Raw genomic sequence first — 22,233 nt, 5'->3', positions numbered from 1 at the left:
AAAACTCTTGTATTTCATAGTTTAACTAGTTATTTCATCGAATAACGATCTGTAGCCTGTTACAGTGTAAAATAATCTATATCATATATCTTGCACAACAAATACATTTACCTTCCACTCCTGTGTTACCCCCAAAATGTTCGTGTAAAACCCAGTGTGTCAACAAAAAATGTTTTTGTTTTAGAAATAATGTTCTTTGTAATTCCAAGTGCCATTTTAGTAATCCTTGTTGTAACAAATGATTTTATGGTACATTTCCATAAATACCATTTATAAGCGGCATAAATTAGATAAATTGCTTCTTTTTCATTTTAATTGTCTATCATTAGTTTATTTATAGAATACCAAGTTATTTCATTTTAGATAATTTGTTTATTTTACACTTTAACTGTCTGTCATTAGTTAATTTATAGAATACCTAGTTATTTCATAGAATAACTACTTAAAGTGTCAAATTAATAACATATTACACACTTTAACAGACACGATCAGTTATTTTATGGAATAACTAGGTATTCTATAAAATAACTTCATTACATACTTTAGCGGTAACATATACATACTTGAACTGGATAACTGTCTCCTACTTTAAGGAAAAAAATGCAGCACCAGTTCTAGTATTTATGAAATTTTATTTTTATAAATAAAAAATCAACCAATAATATGTACAAAATGTAACTACATATTAGTCTTACGAAACATTGCTAAAAATTTTCTTGAGGCTTCCTAAATTTTGGGCGCTTGTCTTTATTTTTGAAAGACGCTGCTTCAGGGGTTGAACAACAGATGACATCATCTTCAGGCTCAACATTTCTTTTGCGTTTTGGTGTGAATTTTTTTTGCACAGTGCCAATTAGTGAAGTATATCTAGATAAAAGAAAAAAGCAATCAGTCTTCAAAGAATAAAGAAGGTGCTTCACGATTAAGACAAAGTATTGTGCAACAAATTGATGAATATATAAGATGATATGATGTATGATAAGGAAATCAACACTAGACAAAGTTTGATAATGGAATGAAGCTGTTATGAATATAAATATGAGAGTTCAAAAAACGAGACCCCCCCCCCCCTATTTTTTGGTCTTGTAGAAGTTAATACTGCACACTGAAATATAATATGAGTGAAAATAATAAAAGCATTTGAGTCGAATATAGAAATGATTAGTGAGCAACAAGAAATTTAAATGCTTTGAATTTGAAATTCATCACACTTCTTAATGCAGAATATTTTTAATGACTTTCATTTCACACACACATTTATATATAGCTATAAACAGTATTTTTAGCATAGGGAACAGGAAAGAAGGTGGTCTACCACCCAAAAACAGATTCAACAGCTTTGGAAAAAACAAATACTTCAATTCTGAAAATGTTCCCAAATATATTTTAAATTATATGCATTTTGGTGTTAAATAATTGAGTTTTAAGAGTCAAAAAAAAAAAAAAAAAAAAAAAAAAAAAAAAAGCAGTTGCTTTTTAAAATAAGAAAAGGTGCCGTTGAACAATCTTTTGAAGAGAAAAATAAAACAGTTTTCTTAATTTTTAGTTAAAGGCAAATGCTTTTAAATATTTAAATTCTGAACATGATTTGAGGCAGTAAGAAGCAAAGGGATGTAAGTGGACATTTTCAAGTTTTGAGGAATACATGCTTAAAGATTAGGTCCTAAGTAGGCTTTCATTAAAAAGCTTTTCTAAATCATGCTGTATAACAGCAACTACCAGGGTTACTAGTAGTATCTCTAACCTCGAGACAGGGGAGAGGTTCACCTACTATTTGTACTGGTTATCTCCAAATTTTTAAATTGGCCACTTACATCCCTTTGCTTCTTCCTGCCTCAATTGAAACTTTAAGGTTCATTTCAGATGTTCCCTTAAAATGTCTTCGTAATGAAGTCTATGACATTATAGCGCCTTACCATTAAATTTAACAAATGGTTTTACAGTCTAGAAAATCTGAGGTAATTGGGGCTTGCGCCACCTCGGATTACTGAAAACTTGGATTATCTGAAAAAATTTTTGGACTACATAAGGACATGCACTGTTTACTTCCTTATGCTACGAAAAGAAAATATCGTCTCCTCGAAAAATTTATCATTCAACTTTCAACATTATATGTTTTAGTTAATCTTAAATGAGTCTTGATTAGTTTTTTTCTTGATATCTACATGTACTTGTGTGTAGATTTGCAGGCAACCAAAAAAAGCCATTTGATAGTCCTCAAATAAATTTTAATGAGTTTTGTCATGACATTTATGTTTTTGTGTGAGCTTAGACATGTACCTCACATAATACAAAATTGTTATTCATAGAAGAATAAAACTTTGTATATTATACAATTCGTACAACGTCATGCTTAGCACTCCTCTTTTTAAGTGCAATCTGGTGTTCCAAAAGAGCTGGTAGTTTGTATTTTGAGGCAAAACAATATTTTAATTTCAAGTTATTTTTTTGTATCAAACTACTTTTTACTTTCTCCAAGGCATCACTTAATCCATCTCTGACAGTCAATGCATTTTTCATATGTTATTGACATAAACATTTCAATATCTTTTTATTACCTTATTGTATGTTGTCAGGAAAGTTCTAAGCATAGCAAAATATTTTGATTTTCAGATTAAAGCATTTTTTGTCTGTAAAAAAATCCATCTTTAAAATATCAACAAAGCACTTTGAAAAGAGCGGAACCTCGAACTTTTGAGACTCGGATTTTCGAGACTCTACTGTATATCATCCCTACATTGTACTAAATAGTAAAAAATGCAATCAATGCTTGATAAAAATAAAATTCTCACAAGATAAATCAAGATTTAAGCAATAGTTATTGAATCCTTAAAGCAAAAAAAAAAAAAAAATTAGAAGAAAGAAACAATGATACAAACCATAAAATGGGAAATGAGTACGAAAAAAAATTACCTTTGTACCATCTCACTGTCTGAAACTCCATCCATTTTCTTGAATTTGTCCATGTCTTTCATTTCATCCTCAACCATTAATTTCTGTTTAAGGATGGATTGAATAGTACAAAAATACTTTTGAATTATTTAAGAAGTATCATATGTCTTTAGTTATGTAAATGGAGAGTAAATACACATTTCATACATGAAAATATTTAGTCATGCTCAATTGCAAAAAAAAAAAAAAGGAATAAATAAATAAATAAAATAAAAAATAATTTAAAGAAAGAAAAAGCAAAAAACCTGGCTGATTAAAAACCAAAAAAACTGAAAAGAAAAAAAAATAAGCCCAATATTTTGGAATGTTGTTAAGTACTACTAAATAACTACACCATTGAAATAGTTTTGTAATCAATACAAACATAAGGAAAATCATAAATTCAAAAGCAGAATAGAAGGCTCAACAGTAGGGGCCATTCAAATTTTACGGGGTTCTTTGACTGGTCAAAAAGGATTGGGCCCCGACTGTTGATCCTTCTATTCTGCTTTTGAATTTATGATTTGTCTTATGTGTGTATTGTGTATAAAACTATTTCAGTGGTGTTGTTATTCAGAAGTACTTAATAACATTCTACACTATTGGGCTTATTTTTTTCGATTCAGTTTTTTTGGTTTTTACGCAGTCAGGTTTTTTGTTTTTTCATTATTATTTTTCATTTTACACTTTTTAGTTAATATTCATTGATTTAGTTGTTATGATTTTAAGACGGTAAATTTTGCAATCTTGTCATTTCATTGAGAAGAGTTTATATCGTGAGGATTATTAAGTAACTAGCGGTGGTCTAAACTACTGACTTATTAGCCCCTCTAGGGACCTAACTCGGCTCAAAGCGACATATACTTGACCTTTAGCAAAAATCCCCTAACTTAAGTCAACCACAGCTATATAAACAGCCTGTATAACTCATGATGACGCGAGCTCAAAAACGAGGTCAGTCAAATTTTTCTCCCAAAATTAAAAAAAACCTGTCAAGAAAAAACACATCACAAGGTTAGCTCCCCTGAATCACGACAAAAGCAAATGGAACATGTTAGATATCAAAATCGACTTAATTATTACAGTCTTTCACGCACAACAAAGAAAAAAGTGTTGAACAGCACAGTACGTCTCAGATTCAAGACTAGTGTTCACTCTAGAAAAAAAAGGGCAGGGTGCTGGTCTTTGGAAGGGGCTTTTTTTTTTAAAAAAAGGGCACTATTTCAACTTGGTGTCCCCCAGCCCAAGAACAATGATGCACCACTCAAAAAGAAAAAGTACTGAGCGTCCCCCCCCCCTCCCAAAAAAAAAACTAAGAGGAGAAATAATATTTAAAACACCTTGCAAAAATTCAAACAGTTTTGTCTGCACAATCCCCCCCCCCTTAGCTTATCGTATACTGTGTTGTCGCCAACGGAGGTTTGCTTGGCGATTTTCGCGCAAAATGGCTTTCGTTCGATCATAAACAGCCATGTTTCTACTGTAATTTATGTATTGTTCAATGTGTAACGTATTAATTATGCAAAATACCTATGGATTAAAGAAGATAACATCATAATAATCTTTTTTATTGATGTTAGAAGACAGTGGATTATAAAAAAATTATAAATAAACGGACAGAATTATCGGCGTCAAGATCGTAACGCCATTTGGACATCTCACATGTATGTTTAAGAAAAATTATTTTTCTTCTACGATACTGCATAAAAGCTTATGAAAACACTTTTAAACAATTAAAAACTGATTCTGAGGATCGATAAATACCTTTAAAACGAAAACATCATATACTTAGTTCTCAAATAATAGCATTGTAAAGATCGTAACTTTTGGACATGCATCAAATTTCAAACTTACTTTTTTCTAAAATCGTTTACAAAGTAAATAATCTGTCTTTACTTTTGTTATTTGTGTAAAATATTAACAAAAAATTATTCAGTGTAAGATTCATGCCTTTAATTTTTTTTTGAAACGTATGGAAATAGTTTTAAAAAAAAAATTTTTAATGGTACATTTGCTCAGTTAACGTTTTGGTATGTCCAAAATTGTGCCATTTAGCAAAGAAAATATTTTTTAAGGGCATTTAAAGAGCTTTTTTTCCATAATTTATGTCAATTCTTGTCTCTATACAGCATTATAATTTACCACAAAAATTTTAGAGTTAATTAAAATGAAAGTTATTTGGTGTTGAAGCTTCAAAGTTGAAGTTTGTGTTTGCTCCCACTTTTGAGAACTACCCTATACTCAAAGGATAAAAAGCGTCCTCAGATATTAAGTGTAAAAAACTAACTACACATCTAAAACAAACGGGACATCCCGCTGCAACATCCCCCATATAAAAAAAAGAATAAAACAATCGAAAGGAAATCGTTTAAAAAAATGATAAAGGTGAAAACAGTTCTCTGAATAAGCAAAAATCACTCCTCCCCCCCCTTCTCTCCCGATGCAAAATAAACACATTCTTCAACTAAAATGACTAAAAACAATTACATTAACAGTAGCTTTAAAATGCAAACAAATGATCACGCAACTCTATTGTTTATAGCCGAAGTCGCCAAGCCACCACGTTACTGTAATCCAGCCGATCAGTGAGCGAAGCCAACTCCTATCGATTAGCAGTCCGATTTTTTGAACGAAAAGTTTTAAAACTTCAAATATTGTCTAATTTGTTCTTTCCACCAAAGATAAAGATCTTCCACTGCACTGATCTTTTGTGTATAGAACTACCCTGTTGTAATTGATCTGAACGAAAATAAAATTTGTTTCGTCTTTAAATTCCATCATCTTTTCCTTTAAGGATTATCAAACTAATCAGTTTATTATTAAAGTATTCTTAACATTGGTGCCAAAACTCAAATGGATTTGAGCCGAGAAAGAAATGTTGCTGGGGGACGGTACTTTCTCATCATTTAGTTAGGATAACCTAAAGCACCGATCCGGTCACATGGTTCAACTACGACGACAGAACACGCGTTTTGCGTGAATTTACTTTACCAGTACTTTACTTTAAAATATATGTCGGGACCTAAAATCGTTGTTTTCAAGAAATGAAGGTTTCACTCTCTCTCTCTCTCTACGTTTTATCTATTCGGAACTCCAGCGCTCGAATACGCTACCTTGCGGTGATTTATAAAACTGCGCTGCACCTAAAACATTGCCACGTTGCGCATCACGTGTGTCTGTTGACGTAAACACAGGCAGTTTGTTCTGAGTATTTATTAACGCAATCGATGTGTCTTAGTTTGCTTTCAGCTACAGAAATTAATTCGTCCCTTAGTAGTATTCTCGAGCTTCTCAAAATAATGTTAGTTTTTCTTATTTCTTTCAAAAAAGTATTAAATGGTGGAAGCGTAAACAAGAAAACTCTGGATTAACAAAATTGGATAACGTTATACCAGGTAAAATTTTTTATTGTTTTGTATGAATTTGTAAGAATATGAGTTTTTTTTAATCTTAAATTAATTTAACTAATCATATTTTACAGCAGCATTTAGTTGGAATGGACAGTATGCAAAATATTTTCTTGAATATATTATCGTAGAACAAAATGAATAACCGAGAAAGAATTTACTTTATTCCTTTTATTCTCAGCTGAAAGGTTTCGCCAAATTTGTTTAGGGTTATAGTAGTTTTAGTATTGTGCAAGCAAAGTAGCCTTGGCGAGTTTTCGCGTTTTTAGTTAAACCATTTTTAATTTTTATCATGAGTGGAATAAAATGATAGTAAGATTACAGAATTCGATAAGTAAAAAGAAATAATGGTCAATCAACTGAAAAGAAAACTACCACCATATATAAACTGTGAGTACACATTTTATTTATTTTGTTCTGAGTGAATTTGAATAAATATCAGTTTTTCAATTCGATGAAAAAAAAACGAACTTAACAACATTGACTGGACACTTTTCTTTAACCTAATTCCACATAAATGATTTAAATAAAATTTGTTACTACAGTATCCTACTGAAATAGACAGTATGCAAATAAATTTTATTGAAAATATTTATCGCAGAACAGATTGGAAAATCCAGAAAGAACGTTAAGAATTTGAACAATAAAAAATAAAAGTTCGCCAAAAATCTGTTTATAGTGTTACGGTTTTAAAATTATGTGAAAGAATAATGTATCTTGACAAGATTTCGCATATCAGGTAAATTATTTCCATGACGAATGAATTAAATGCATGATTTCTTTGGATATCCAATCATATAGTCATAGAAATAAATTATCTAGTGTTAAACGTTACTCTTGACAGTCTGCCACGTATGTGCACTATGCGACAAAAATGTCAACAAATGCTGGAAATGTCACGAAACTGAACTTAATATGTACTAATGTATAGAAAAAACGGTACAAAATGAAAATGCCGTTCGAAGCGAACCAAAAATTTATGAATTCCGAATTCAACATCGTGAAAATGGCTGCTTCAGAACAACTTACTGTGTGTTCTACATTAATTGTTTACTTTCGTAATACTTTTTGGTTTCTAATCTCTTTCTATATGGGTCAGAATATCCACAAGACTTTGAAAAATCTTTTCAAACGAATAAAGCGAAAAAATCATACATACGAACAAAAATCACAACACTTTTAGCATTTTCTTCGCTACCACATGCGTTTGTTTTAGTTTTCAATTCCGCCATTAAACAGTGACTGCAGTGCCCCCTATAGTTCGTTGGAGTTGCGAATTCTGAATTGACATATCACAGTAGGAAATTTTATTACAGAAAGCAGAACAGACTTTCTTATTGTCCTTTGGCAACGGGTTAAATATTTATTTCAGTTCTCGCTCAACAATAGGTTAAAATAAATATTAATAATTTGGGAGATTTTACCATTCAATGTTTAAATTAATTAATACATTAGCAAAAACGTTTCCGATTCGATCCATCGCGCTTCGAAACCATGCTTGCCACAACTTAATTACACACAAAAAACTTGATCAAAATCGGTCCAGCCGTTTAAATGTCTTATGGTGACAAACGTCCGCACAGAAGATTTTTATATATTAAGATAATACAGGGTGGCGACAGATCAGGGAAATCAGTGATATCAGGGAAAAGTCAGAGAACTTTATTAATCAGAGAAAAGTCAGGGAACTTTATTAATCAGGGAAATATCAGGGAAATTTGAAGAAATTACAAAAATTCAGGGAAAATTGAATGAAGAATTTTTTTTTCTTTGCAAAATAAATTACCTTAAATCCCAACACATTTTCCGCCAATTATTTGTTTTAAAAAAGTTAAATTAATTAGCTGCATGTTTGTGCATCTTTTTCCTCAAGGTCAAAGCAGAGTCTTGCGATGATCCTAAAGATCCTAAGGTTGCTTCTGTGTCTGTAAAGTTGTTTTTCTTACATAGATTGAATTTTCCTTCCACGCATTCCATGCTACGTAAAATAAACAACCATACAGGCAAAGAGGAAGCCGTCATTAATGACTTGGCTCCCTTGCATTAACTCATTCATTGTCTTAAAGAATTAGCATACTGTTATCACAATTTCAAGAAAAAATCTTTTGTTTTTAAATTAATACTAATAAAATTTTAAAAGCTATTTCTAGGAGTGTTTAATTTAATTGCTAAAACTGAATGTTAAATGATAATCAACTTTGTTTTTTGCCATTGTATTATTTGCTTTCGTTTCAGATTACACAAAGGATTTTTTTTTTTTTTTAAGTTTAAAACCATTTTTGAAATTAATAATTGTTTTCTACATTTCAATGTTGTTTGTTACTAAAGTAATTTAAGATTTTTTTTCAACAAATAATGAAATCATTTGAAATTGAGTTGTGTACATAAATATTTTTATAATTTTTTAATAGTTAAAATGCTTTATTCATTCATTAAAACCTACGTTCTTGGTTAGAGAACAGCTCAATATAACTGATTGTTAAAAGGTTTCAATTTGTTTTACATAAATATGTCTGTTATTTACTTTAGTAAAACTACATTACATCTATACTTTATTATTACTACTACTAGCCGCCTGCGGCGACCAGCTGGTCCGCCTTTTTACGCCAGGGGTGCCGCCTTCGGCGGCTGCTTAAATAAATTTCGTGGCGGTGTCAATCAATCTATATCTATCTATATCATTAATAATTTGAATAAAATATTTTCTAGTTCTGTCTCCAGTTTCGTCGTTTGGAATATTTTTAAAGGAGGGGGAGGGGAGACACAAACGACGTACTCTTCATGCAAATTTGGTCGAAAAATAACAAAATGCATTTCCACTTTTATGTGAAAGCATTGTTTTTTCAAAGTCATGGTGTATGTGGGGGAGGGAGGGGGGCATTGACATCCAATGTGCAAGCAGCCACCTACGGCGGCTGTTTGGCTAACTTGTCATTTACCTTTTTACTTCAAGTTTGCCGCCTTCGGCGGTTGTTTAAATAAATTTGGCAGCAGTATTAATCAATCCATCTCTATCTTTTTTTTTTTGTGCCATTCACATTTTTACGCCAAGATTGCCGCCTTCGGCGGCTATCTACCTTTACAATCTATCTCTACATTTTCTTATCCATCTCTATTTATTTTGACCTCCTCACCCATTTCCTAATAAAAACAAAGAACACTCAAAAAACCGCTTTTTTTTATTTAAGTAGAGCAAAAAAAAAAAAAAAAAGCTCAAATTCCCCGTAGTGTGCAAAAAGTAGCGTTTGACAAAGATAAAAAAAATCTCGCTGTTTTTATTGAATTAATGCGCACAACTATGAAATGTAACGTAATATAGATACAGCGAAAGGTCCAGCTTGGGGGGGGGGATGGAAAAAGAAATAAATGCAATCCCTAAATAAAACAAAAAAAAAAGGAAAGAAAAAAAAGCAAGCGCTGCCGAAAAAACACGTGGTCATCACGTCAGAAAATGTAGAAGTAAGCTATATAGTAAAAAAAAAAGATTAACATTGCTTGCGATTAAGATTCCATCGTAAATATCGAATCGAAACCCAAGTAGTGACGTCACAGGCATAAAAGATTGAAGAACACTTTTTTCGATTGATGCGTGAAAGGACATGATGTATTCAGCATTAAAAAAATTGCAAAAAAAAAAAACTATTGCGTATTTTTAAGAACTTTTTTCTTTTGAAGAGGGCGAAATGTTTTTACTATTACCAACTTAAATTTCAGAAATGAGGCTTTGATACTTCTCGCAGGATGATATTAGAAAAAAATAAAACCCAGAAAAACATGCAAATTAAAGGTTTTTTCAAAAATTCATAAAAAATACAAAAATTGCTCTATCTTCAAAATTTTTTTGTTCATCATATTTAAAATTAAATTTCCGACACTATAGTACCAAAAATATTTGTCTGGCGCGATTGGTTCGGAGTCTGTGAAGTTAAAAGTACTAAAAAGTGCTAAAAATCACATAAAACATTAAATAACTTTTTTTCTAATTAAAATATCAAAAATCGAAGCCCGAGGTGCACAACTTCAGCAAAAACTACACCTGTATACCAAATTTCATCTTTCTAGGCCTTACCGTTTTCCCGGGATGCGCACCACACACACACACACAAACATCTTATTTTATTATATGTATAGATTACTTGTTATTCTTGCAGCAACCATTATATTACTTGAAAATTCAGTTCAAAATTATTTCCATATAAACATTTTAGTTTTATATCATAATTAGATTATGTCTTTAAGAGTGGTTTTAAAAATTTCTTAGAATTCTTATGTTAACTGGTTACTGGAAGTAAGGTATTTATTTAGATTCTCTGTAGATAATTTAAGATGCTATTTTTATTTTAAAAAAAAACCTCTTTTCAAAATATATTTTTAGTTAACAGCTTAAAACTTTTTAAACGTTGCATTTTATTCCATATACAATGGTTTTCAGGTAGGGCAAAGAAAGGAAACCATTATTGTGGATAACGTAAATCAGGGAAGTTAGGAGAACTTAATCAGGGAAATGTCAGGGAACTTTTTTTTTTACAGTTTCTGTTGTCAACCTGTAATAAAAATACTTAGCAAAAAGGAAAGAATTGAATGAACTCCCTGTCAATGCGATATCTTTCCATTTCAAACAGTTTTTTTATGGGGGGTTAAAAATCAAAGATGTTAAAAAAATACCCTTTGCATTTTACCCCAGTAAGCTTTGTACTATGTTCTTCTTAGGAAACAATCAGAAAGTTAACTTTCTAGAAACAGATGTGAAAAGATTGCTACACAATTACTAGCAATGCGCTTAAATTGGCTGAGCCTAATTTCTATGTGCAAACGAAAAACGGACACAAAGGGCTGAAATGTTAAGAAAATGTCCTATTCCCTCTCTCATTATTGATTCTCAGAAGGATGGGAAGGAATGAAACAAAGATCTCTCCCTTCCCAGAGGACCCTACTCCTTCCCACAACCTTTCAAAAACCCACCCTCAGTAGAAGGAAGAACATGCCTTTGTTTCCTACTGAAAAGCTTGTTTGAATTCTGAGAATCTCATCCCCACTTTGCCTAGGTATTTGCTACCCCTTTTGTTTATGGGGCCGTTTTCAGGGTGAAATTCCGGGAACAAGGATAAGACATGGGCGTTTTTGTAGACTATTGTTGGACAAATAAAATTGCCCGATATCGCGGCAGATCGAAACGATGATTGAGGCATCTTTTTAAAAACACAGGGTCCCATTTCTTATTTCTGAAAAGGGCGGGGTGCATTTTGCGATATAAAGGAAGGGCAGGGCGCATTCCGCTGATATGGAAAAGGGCAGGGCGCTGCGCCCTGCAAAAACAGCCTAGCGGGAACACTATTCAAGACGACAAATCTCCCACAACACGGTCCTGAATTGATGATATGGCGACTGGTTGTTGCTATTGTGAATTTTGATTACTGGCATGTATTTAGTGACACTTGTAAGGTTAAGACAAATTGATTGACATAAGAATCATCAAAATTGGTTAAGGAGTTTAGCCTTCAAAATGCCACATATGAACAAACAGACTCATTAACACACTTTACCCTCCTTTGTGTTGCCCAGGTGCAGTTGGGTCAAAAAAAAAAAAAAAAAAACAATTGAAGCAAGCTATAAGAAATGCCTCCAAAAATAAAAATGTGTATTTTTACAAGCAGTAATATGTATCTGTCGCAATGTATTACAATAGATTTTGATGTCTCTCAGTACCATATAAAAGAAATGAAAATTGAAAACACATAAACTTGACTGAAATGTAGCATTCTTTAAATTCAAATAAAATGAATTTGAAACTTAATTGAATTATCGCATCAATTTCATTAAATATCACAATTCAAGGGCATATATAAGGGAGGGGCTGAGGGGGTCCGGGCCCCCTCCAAAATCTGTGGAAAAAATCCAAAAATGAAGGTAGCTATCTTTGGTTTTAGTTGTTCACAAATAATGTCCACACTTTTAGCTAAAAAAATAATAATAATAATGAATAAATAAATATATAGTGATAATAATAATTACAATACGTTAGATCCGAGATTTCCGAACTAGGTGCCACAGGAAGAGGTGAGGGGTGCCGCAAAGTGCCTATGGTAACAATAATATGTATATAAAACTAGATTAGGATGCCGTGAGAAAATTCTAATTCTTCAAAAAGTGCTGCGAATCATTAAAGTTTGGGAACCCTGTGTTAGATGGCACTAGGCAATTGGCAGTGGTATTCAGAAGGGGTCAGGGGATCTGTACCCCTTACTCAAGAAAAGAACATGTCTTGGGGAAGCGAAGTTATTTAAGAAAAAGTCAGTTTGAAAAGAACTTAAAATATCATTCCTTTGATTACACTAACATCGACAAATATATCCTATAATGACGCTTTTAAGATTTCCATTTCTAAAAATTTCCGCAGAAGGCCTTCCAAATTTTTCTTTTTGTAGCATCACCAGAGAGTGTCTAAAACTGTGTTCATAGCACCACAATTACAAAAGATTTCCAGAGGAAACCCCCGGATTCCCCCACATACCAGAAATGAGAATATTTTAAGAGTGCCATACTAAATCTATTGTTTTGGTTGTGGCAGACAGCATGAAATCCTTGTTCCACCTCGAAAATTTTTTTTGAACAGAACAGAGCACTGTTGATCCCCCCCCCCCCAATCAAAAAATTAAAATTACAAAACCAAAAAAAAATGTGAGGGTGAGGAGAGCTAATATTGGTTATATGGGCCCCCTCCAAAATAAAAACATATATACGCCACTGTCACAGTTCATCAACTACTGTCGGACCTCCATACATCGAAGTAGAAACTAGAGGAGAAAAAATTCGATATAGGGTTGGTTGGGGTACGCTTTTGAGATTAGTTTGTTTTTGAAACCTTATAGAAAAGTTTTGAAACAATAAAGTTAAACCAATTGTCTTATTTTAACCTGGACATCATCAATAAACAAAAGTTCACCATTATTTTATAAAATAATGCTTTAACTTTTATAAACAATCACATTCTTTAAAAAATTGGATTGGTGTCCCACTTTCCCCACAGTAAGGGGTAGTTGGGTCACCCTCCTTTTATTTAACTGTAAATGAAGCATATCTAAAAAAAGGGGTTAGGGGGGTCTTAAATGATAAAGTATGTAAGTTTGTAGTGTAAATTATTTTTTTGTAAATGCACCTAGTTATGAGATTGTTACTGTCTTTTAAATCTGTATCATGGAAAATTTTAAAAGAAAAAACAAAACATTTTCATTTGTAAAATTTATTGAAAGCCTATAGCTATATATTTTGCTTTTACATATAAAGGTATGTTTAATGAACATAATACAGTTGATTAAGATCAATTTTGGTAAACTAGCCAAAACTATAAGTTGGAAAATAAATTGGAAATACTAAATTACTGCGTCTATGTAAAGTTGGCTATGAAAGAACCATAATTACTTCATCCTCAGTAATTATTCCAACATCATCTGCACTATGCCAATAAAAAGTGTCACTGTTTCTATTTGTTTTAGAAAATTCAACAGTATTTTTTAATTTGTATCATCAACTTTCAACATTAGGCCTACTTTAAAGGTTTACTTTGATGTAAGTTTAACAAATACATGATCACCAGAATTAGCAGTTTGTGTAGCTGTACTATCAATCCCTACTAGGTCAAGGCCATAGCAAGAGGAGGGCGTTAAGGGGTCAGACCCCCCCCCCCAATTTTCAAAGTCTTGCATGCTATAAAAAAGCTGTCAAAAATTTCTTTTTTGCACTTCCAGTTGGAAAAATACCAGATGCCCCCCCCCCCAATATCACTAAAGATAATCTAAAGTACTGTTTTTAGAGTTTCATTTTCAAAACAATTTCCATTGGAGCGCCCCTGAAAATTACCAAAGAAGAGCCCCTAAACCTCTCCTCCGAGTAACATTAAAGAAGATGTTCTAAAACCTGCGTTTTAAAGCTAACTTCAAATTTTTTTGGAGGAATGTCTCTCTGCCAACCCCATTCCCTTGTCTCACCAGAATCATTAAAGATTGTCTTTAATTTAGCTTTCACGGCTTAAATTTTGAAAATTTTCCAGTCCCCCTAACGTTACCAAAGATAGTCTTACAATTGTATTTTGAAGATTTCAGTTTCAAAAAAATTTCCATGGATTGACACTGAATCTCTTTACTCACTAACATTACCAAAGATAATTTAAAACAGCGTTTCTGCTACTATAATTTTGAAATATTTTGGGGAAGGGCCCCCAAAGCCCCCCCCCCTTCCCGTACCATAATACATGATAATCAAAAATTCCATTTTAAAAGATACAATTTCAAAAAAGGACCGGGGGAGTACCCCTAAACCTCTGTACATAACTAAAAGTTGTCTAAAAACTACAAATTAAGAAAATTGGCCTGGAATCTCTCCTCCTCTTATCACCACCAAAAATATTCTAAAACTGCATTTTTAAAGCTACAATTTAAAAAAATTTCGTTGGCAAGCTTCGGAACTCCCTTTTATCAATATAATTAGTGATATAACAACATTGCGGCTTTACAATTACCCTCATACCTCTTCTCCCTCTAACATTATCAAAGATCATAGAAAACACATTTTCAAGACTACAAATCCTTAACCACTTAACTGTTTTGCCCGAACATCGTTCAGGCATAGAGTAAGTGCCTGTACTGACATTCCCGAGCACCGCTAGGGCAGTTCATTTTTTTCCACTATTGCACTGTTTTGCCCGATCTTTTTATATTTATTAGTTTCCAGTATTTCGAATAGATGTCGCTAGCTGTCCAGCAAAGAGTGGATTACAAACTATTTTCCTAACTGGTTTAATTTTGTTTTTTCTTTACGCGGGAAAAGAGCTGCTTTTCTTTGCACATGTCTTCAGTATGAATGCTGTGGATTCTATTTCTTCTCGGTTTTTTTTTTTTTTTTTGCTAAATTAAAAAAATGAGTGACAGTGAGTGGCTAATATGTGATTATAATTCTGATAATGGTTCAGAAAGTGAATCCGAATTATCTATAAATAATTCTGGCAGTTGTGAAAGTTCATTATTGGACTTCTCAAGTGACCTGACTGTGATACAGGACTCTGCTTATCGCCATGTTTTAAAATTTATCATACAAAAGCCGAGTTTTGAAATTGAATGTAAGTATTAAAAAATGCATGTTTTTTTTTTTAAATGTCTAACTTCTCTGTAAATTTGGCTTTTCAGTTGAGTTAGCGTGTTTGGAAAAGAGGCAACTTTAAGTAAAATTTAAATTTTTTTTGCTGAAATTAAAAATTATCATAAATCAATAAAATCAATGCATATGATAGTTTTTAATGCAGATTTCATTTTATATAATCCATTTAAGTACAAATATGCAGATTAAATACATGCTTATTTTTGGACCCAATATGGCAAAAAAGTGAAACAGTTAAGTGGTTAAACTTTCTGGGGCGGAAGCCCCTGTATTTAAGACACATTTGACATAAAACAGGTCTTCAATTTAATACACCTCCTATTTATTTTTTGACTTTGGAATGTCCTTGAGAGTCGGATCATGTTGCGGCAGCAACTTCTGACACTTACCACAGATCCAAAAGAGGGTTTAAACCTTTTTGACAAGCCCAAAGACAGTCCAAAATTCGGATTTTGGGCTCTTAATTTTGGAAAATTTTTCAGATCCGAGTCCCCAATCTTTGCTATCCTCAATAATATCACTAAATGTAACTAAAAGTTGCATTTTCAGAATTGTGATTTTGAAAATTTATGGGAGGACAGCAGCTGCATACCCACCCCTTATGCAGTTGTACCAAGCATAATCGAAAATCATATTTCTTGGACTTTGATTGCAAACAATTTTCCCTGAGGAACTTCTTTTCCTTGTCTAACATTACCAAAGAGAACTTTAGAATGTGTTTTAGGAGGGGACAGCTCCTAAATTTGCATTTCCTTCCCGTAAACTCACTCATAGAAAATTTGTAATGGCATTTTTAAAGTCTTATTGTCAAAAATTTGAGAGCCCCCTGAACCTCTTCATTCCTTTCCAGTGTCATCAATTGTAAACCTAATAACTTCCAAAATTTCCAAGAAAGAGCAACCACCTTCTCGCCTAACATGTCAATATGCATCCCAAAATTGCGTTTTTGAAACTTTAATAGCAAAATTTTTTGGGGTCAGTCCCAAATGCGCTTTCTAGTCTTCAAAAATTTTCATCGCAGCATCCACAAACCAAACCCTTTTCCTTGTATTTCTTCCAAATATGGCCTGAAATTGTGTTTTTAAAAAGTTATCTTTTGAAATAGTGTCTAATCTAACCCAGTGTCAGTTTAGCATGAATTTCAAAATATTAAAAATACTCCTAGGTTTGCTCCTCTCATACAAACAATAATTCGGGCACTCCCGACCTTTAAAGCTCATGAAAAGTGATTGGTGGTACATATAGCTATTTCATGTTCAAACTTGAGGGCCAATTAAAGGTCCTCATGTCATTGGTATTTTTCTCAACTGCAACATTTACGACACTAAACATCATTTACTGTACCAGCAAAAACTTGTACATTATTGAATTTTGATTAAATTATATCCTCATATAAATATTAGCTGATGATCAAGTAACTGCGTGTTTCAACAATGAAACTTGCGCCACGGCATGATAATCTGTTTTAGTAATGTTTAATATGCAGGGAAAGGCTTTATTGTGACAAGGCTGAACTCGATCCTGTAACTTAATAGTTTTACTGGTAAGACTGTGTCATTTCAAGGTAATGAAGAAACCAAAATTAATTAATGCTATCTACTGGAGTTTAGGGTTAATCCACTGGTGTTATGGTTAAAATTTCAACTATTAAAATATCACCAAACAGGCAATTGCTTCATTCAAGTATAGAAGAGTATAAGCAATTTTCCCCCGTCATAACCTGACGGGCGAATATCTAGTTATAATAATAAATTTAAATTTCTGAGGAAACATTTGCTCAAAAAGAAACTCTCTTTTTAGTATGTAGTTAAATTTGTTAAATTTTTTTTTCTTTTGACTATATTTATTGAATGGCTGATGAGCTTTGGATTCAACCTTTTGTCTTTTTCCATTAAATTGCTGCTTGTATTTTCCTTTTTCTCATCATTATTTTTCATATAAAATGTTTAAAATTTGTTTTTTGGCTTGTATACTTTTTATATTTATTTGGATTTTTAGTTTTGGTGTGTTGGCATCTATGTGCTTTTGGTGTGGTATTTTCAATATTTTTCACTTTTATTATAATTATTATACATATATATACACACACATACGAGCTGACCAAATAAACGTAGTTCTGCTATATAAATATTTTCTAGTGAATGTTTTCGTGATCACCGGTAAAAGCAAAAAAAAAAAAAAAAAACCACCAGCCATTCATTTTCTCAATACAGTAATACACACACACACAAATAGACAAAATTTTTGTATCGTTCAAAATTTGGCACACACTGCTTTGTGATTCAAAACTAATGCAGAATAAAATGCCAAAATAGAGCAATGCTCGGGCCAACTGTCAAAAAACTCTGAATGAGTTTTTTAAACAAAAAAAAAAATTGTTGCCATCTTCTATTTGTCTACAAATAAAATGTTTGCAATTAATTTAAGCAAGGCTTTTACAGTGATTTTCTACAACAGTTTTTACAATGACTTCCAACAATGGTTTTCAATATGGTTTTAGACTAGTTTTTACAATGAATTTCAACAATGATATTTACAATGGTCTAAACAATGATTTTCAAAAAAAAATTTCTGGATAGGAAGATCCTGATTACCTGGCGGTATTAAATATACTTCACAACCTATTCGCATAACAACCAAATACACATAAGAAATTTCATAAAAATCAGTCAAGTCGTTTCGGAGGATTTCAAACACTAACACCATGAAAGGATATTTTTATGCATTAGATATTTGGTTAGCCTGGTTATAAAGTCAGTTTAGTGAAGTCTCAAAGAGTGACCTTAAATCAAGGGCTGAATGTAGTACTAAAAATTAGAAATTAAAGTGCTTTCTAATATTTTACGAATTAAATAAAGTATTTGGTGGAAATATTTAATGGAAGACATTACCTCAATTTCAGGATTCATTCCTTTGAAAGAAAGTCTTCCATTCCATAATTGCAAGCAGGGAACAAAACTGGGTTCCATTATGCACAAATCCCTATTGAAAGAATTTTTCAATAAACACTTAATATGAATAGAGTTGTATATAAATATAAATTGAAAATTTTTATTTCAATTTATTCAATAACAAAATTAGTTATTCAAACATGAAGGCATCCAAATTTAAAGACAAAGAATATTAAGTTTTAGCCAAAATAACAAAACAAATAAATAAATAAATAAATAAACTTCTTTCATTAATAAAAAAAAATATATATATATAAGGGACTCAAAAATATCTAGGATTCAAAACATGAAATATTTAAAAGGTCAAAACTTCCCAAATACAGTAAAACCTGTAAAGTTGACCACCTGTCTAAGTTGAACGCTATTTTCAGGCACAGAATTAGGTCTACATCATATATTTCAACCTCTATAAGTTGACCACTAAAGAAGTGCACCGCAAGTGATCAACTTACACAGGTTTCACTGTACTGTGAAAGTAAAATTATGACATCCAAACATTTTTTAAGGCAGTGAGCTATACAGGGCCAGATTTTGAAGTGTGGAGGACCCGGGGCAACGAAAGAGTGGAGGCCCCTAATCAGGGTTCGAAAAGATCATCATATTTTCGAAAATATCCTATATTTTGATATATATGTATATATTAGTGATGGGCATAATCGAGTACTCATAATCGAATCACTCGATTATTCAAAATCATTCGAGAACTCGATTATCATGAGTTCTCGATTATCGTATCTCGAGTTCTCGATTATCACTTTTCGAGTTCTCGAGCGATGAACTTCTCGAGTTCTCGATTATCACTTTCCGAGTTCTCGAGCGATGGACTGCTCGAGTTCTCGATTATCACTTTCCGAGTTCTCGAGCGATCAACTGCTCGAGTTCTCGTTTGTCTTTTCTGAGTACTCGAGCGATCAACTGCTCGAGTTCTCGCTTTGAACTTCTCGAGATGTTGAGTTCTCGAGATGTTAAGCTCCCGAGATATTGAGTTCTCGAGATGTCAATCACTCGAGCAGTGTAATTTTTGATCGATTTAAGAATCGAATGAACCTCTCAATATAGTTGACTTCTGACAGGGGTGCCCACCTAGGAAGGTGGGGATCGTGGCGCAGACTGCGCCATTGACACTTTTAGGGAGAAGGGGTGTTTTAAGGGATATTTTTCTTATTTTTGGGGGGGCTCTGTGATATTGAAGGGGTGCGCCCTTGACCTCAGGGGGCACTCCTGCTTCTGAAGTGATTAGTTGCAGGGGTGGATCCGTCATTTAGGGGGTCAGAGGGCTGGCTTTGAAAAGTTAATGACTTTACTTATGAATGGTCATGGTTTTTGTTGCCTTCCGAAAATATATGCATTGAGACCCTTTAACCCTTCCCCCAGGAAAATTTGGAGTGACGGGTTGAGCTGAGGTGCCCACAGGGGAGGTGGGTCATAGCGCAGACTGCGCCATTGAAATTCTCAATGGACGTTAATCTTTTTTAGGGAATGTCCTTCTTGAGGGGGGGGGGTGTTTTGAGGGATAGTTTTCGCTTTTTTTTGGCGGTGGGGTGGTCTATGCGATGTTGAGGGGGTGCCCTTGTCCTACGGGCGGTTGGGCACCCCTGCTTCTGAAGAGTTTCAGTTGCAGGGGCGGATCCGTCATTTAGGGGGGTCAGAAGTCTAGCTTTGAAAAGTTAATGATGTTTCATTCGAATAGTGTTATAATTGAATGTATGCTGTCGAATGCTTGATTATCAAATGATTATTTGGGATGCTTTGGTAGTATGATGATATGTTTGGTGGAAGTGGGTGCGCTAATAAGGTTCCAACTTGAGAGGCATTAAAATTAAAATTATCTTTCAGGTAAAAAGGTGGAATACTTAAGTTGAAAACCTGAGGGAAGTCTTTCCCCTTACCATCACCTTCGACTATACCATTAGGTAATGATACAGGTGTAACAGGCAACAACAAACGTTTTAGAGCCCAACTATACAGATTACTGCAGACACGTGTTTCGGGGTTTCAAGGAACCCTTTTTTCAACGCAAAATTGTGAGATTGTTGATGTAAGCACATTACTGGATGTCTTTAGGGACCATACATTAATTACGTAAGGGTCCCGGGAGGGAGGGGGTTGGAAAAATGTCTACATACTTGGGGAGGGGGCTTCAAACCCATTCTCACGCAATATTTTCCAAATTGATGTTTTACATTTGAAATTGTGCGGTCAAGTGGTTTGACGGGAATTATATATTTTATTTGCGTTTGGAAAATAAAAAACTTATTAGCATCAGCTGTTTTTTATTTGTTTTACGAAGAATGAATCGTGTAAAACGTGATAAAAGAATCGCACTATGCATAGCATGTTTTATTTTTAATAAGTATCGCATCATACACACAAAAAAAAAAATGTCAAAAACATTCAGTCTAGATTCCAACTTTTTAGTAAATGTTTCATTACACAAAAAGGATTAATTTAATAATGGTGAATTAAATTTCGATTCCAGTGATGTTGAATTCGTTATTTTATTATTTTGAAAAACGGAATGGAATCAATCTTACATAAGAATCATCCTTACGTATCTAATGAATGGCCCCTTACATGCAAAAGCTTACTATTTTGTTCAAAAAAGGGTACCTTAAAAACTCCAAAACACGTTTCAGCAGTACTCTGTATATTTGGGATACAAAACGTTTGTTATTTCATGTTACTTCTCGGCACTCAGGTATTTACTTATTCCTTAATAAAACAAGTGGTTTACTTCTCGTGTAATTCCTTCCTATGGGTGCAAATAAGGGGGGGGGGGAGAGAGTTTTGACACAAACTGCGGGATTGTAATTTTTAGGGGATTGTGTCTCTTTTGGGGGTATTACTCTTGGGGAAGAGCTTCATAGGTGGTGCGCCTTCGCTCTTGGGATGGATAGATTTGGAATGATTTTAAAATAGAATGAATGCTTTTTGCTTACTTTATTCGAATGGGGTTATAGTTAAATGTTTGGCGTCAAATTTTCGATAATTGAGAGATTCCTTAATAATCGAACGATATTTTTCGAACGAAAATTGTTAATTATCATATGAGCGGATTTATGGAGGAGTATGTGTTGTGTGAGTGGCGGATACAACGGGAAAATCATGGGGGTCATGTCCCCCCACCCTAAACCTTCGACAACAGTATCCGTACACATTGTGTTCAAACACTTCATGTATAAAATGTCAACGATGACAGTATCTTTTCATCTCATTAATTATTTTTAAAAGTAAATATTTGAACTACTACTTCGTTTCATTGCTAATGAAATTAATTTGCAACGTTTATTCCCAATCAGGTGCCTTATTCCTGACCGATTTGGTGCTTTTTATTGACTCTCAAACAGATTCAGACATTTTTCGTACCAAAATCGGGAATTTCGTTCATGGGGTTGGGGGCTTTCTTCAACATGAGCCCCCTCTCCCCCCAAAAAATGGTTTTCTGTATCTGGCCCTTTAGTGATCCGGTAGTGAAATCTTGAAACAAAGGGTAGAGAAACGATTTCCATACTGTTTTGAACTTGACAATCATTAAGATCAAATATGTGCAATTTTTATTACAAAGTGAGGGATAATGATAATATGAGCGGGTCTTTGGGCGACACTAGCAGGTTTAAACTTGAGAATTGTTAAACTTAAAAATATATTGAACCACTATGGTATAAAACGTGTAATTGAAAATTTAAGGTGGTCTTAGGTTTTTTCGGATTATTGTTTCTTAGAGGGAGGGGGGGGGGAGAAATTGTTATAAGAGGCGTGCCATTGCTCACAGGGACGGACGGACACCCCTCTCA

The 22,233-nt window shown here is 33.2% G+C and overlaps 1 protein-coding gene across 1 annotated transcript in view; it reads right to left on the bottom strand.

The window, feature by feature from the left end:
* Positions 1 to 631: 631 nt before the first annotated feature.
* LOC129224501 (M-phase phosphoprotein 6-like) overlaps positions 632 to 22,233 on the bottom strand; it is a 37,344-nt gene continuing 15,742 nt past the window's right edge. The window contains exons 3-5 of the mRNA XM_054858964.1: positions 18,380 to 18,470; positions 2,914 to 2,996; positions 632 to 867 (exon numbers count right to left, since the gene is read on the bottom strand). Of these exons, the coding sequence (XP_054714939.1) occupies positions 705 to 867; positions 2,914 to 2,996; positions 18,380 to 18,470 (337 nt within the window). The 3' untranslated portion in view covers positions 632 to 704. The remainder of the gene's footprint in view (positions 868 to 2,913; positions 2,997 to 18,379; positions 18,471 to 22,233) is intronic.

This window comes from Uloborus diversus, chromosome 6 (genome assembly GCF_026930045.1).
Source record: "Uloborus diversus isolate 005 chromosome 6, Udiv.v.3.1, whole genome shotgun sequence".
NCBI lineage: Eukaryota > Metazoa > Arthropoda > Arachnida > Araneae > Uloboridae > Uloborus > Uloborus diversus.
Note: the sequence above shows the minus strand (reverse complement) of the source record. Positions and strands in the feature narration are given on the sequence as shown.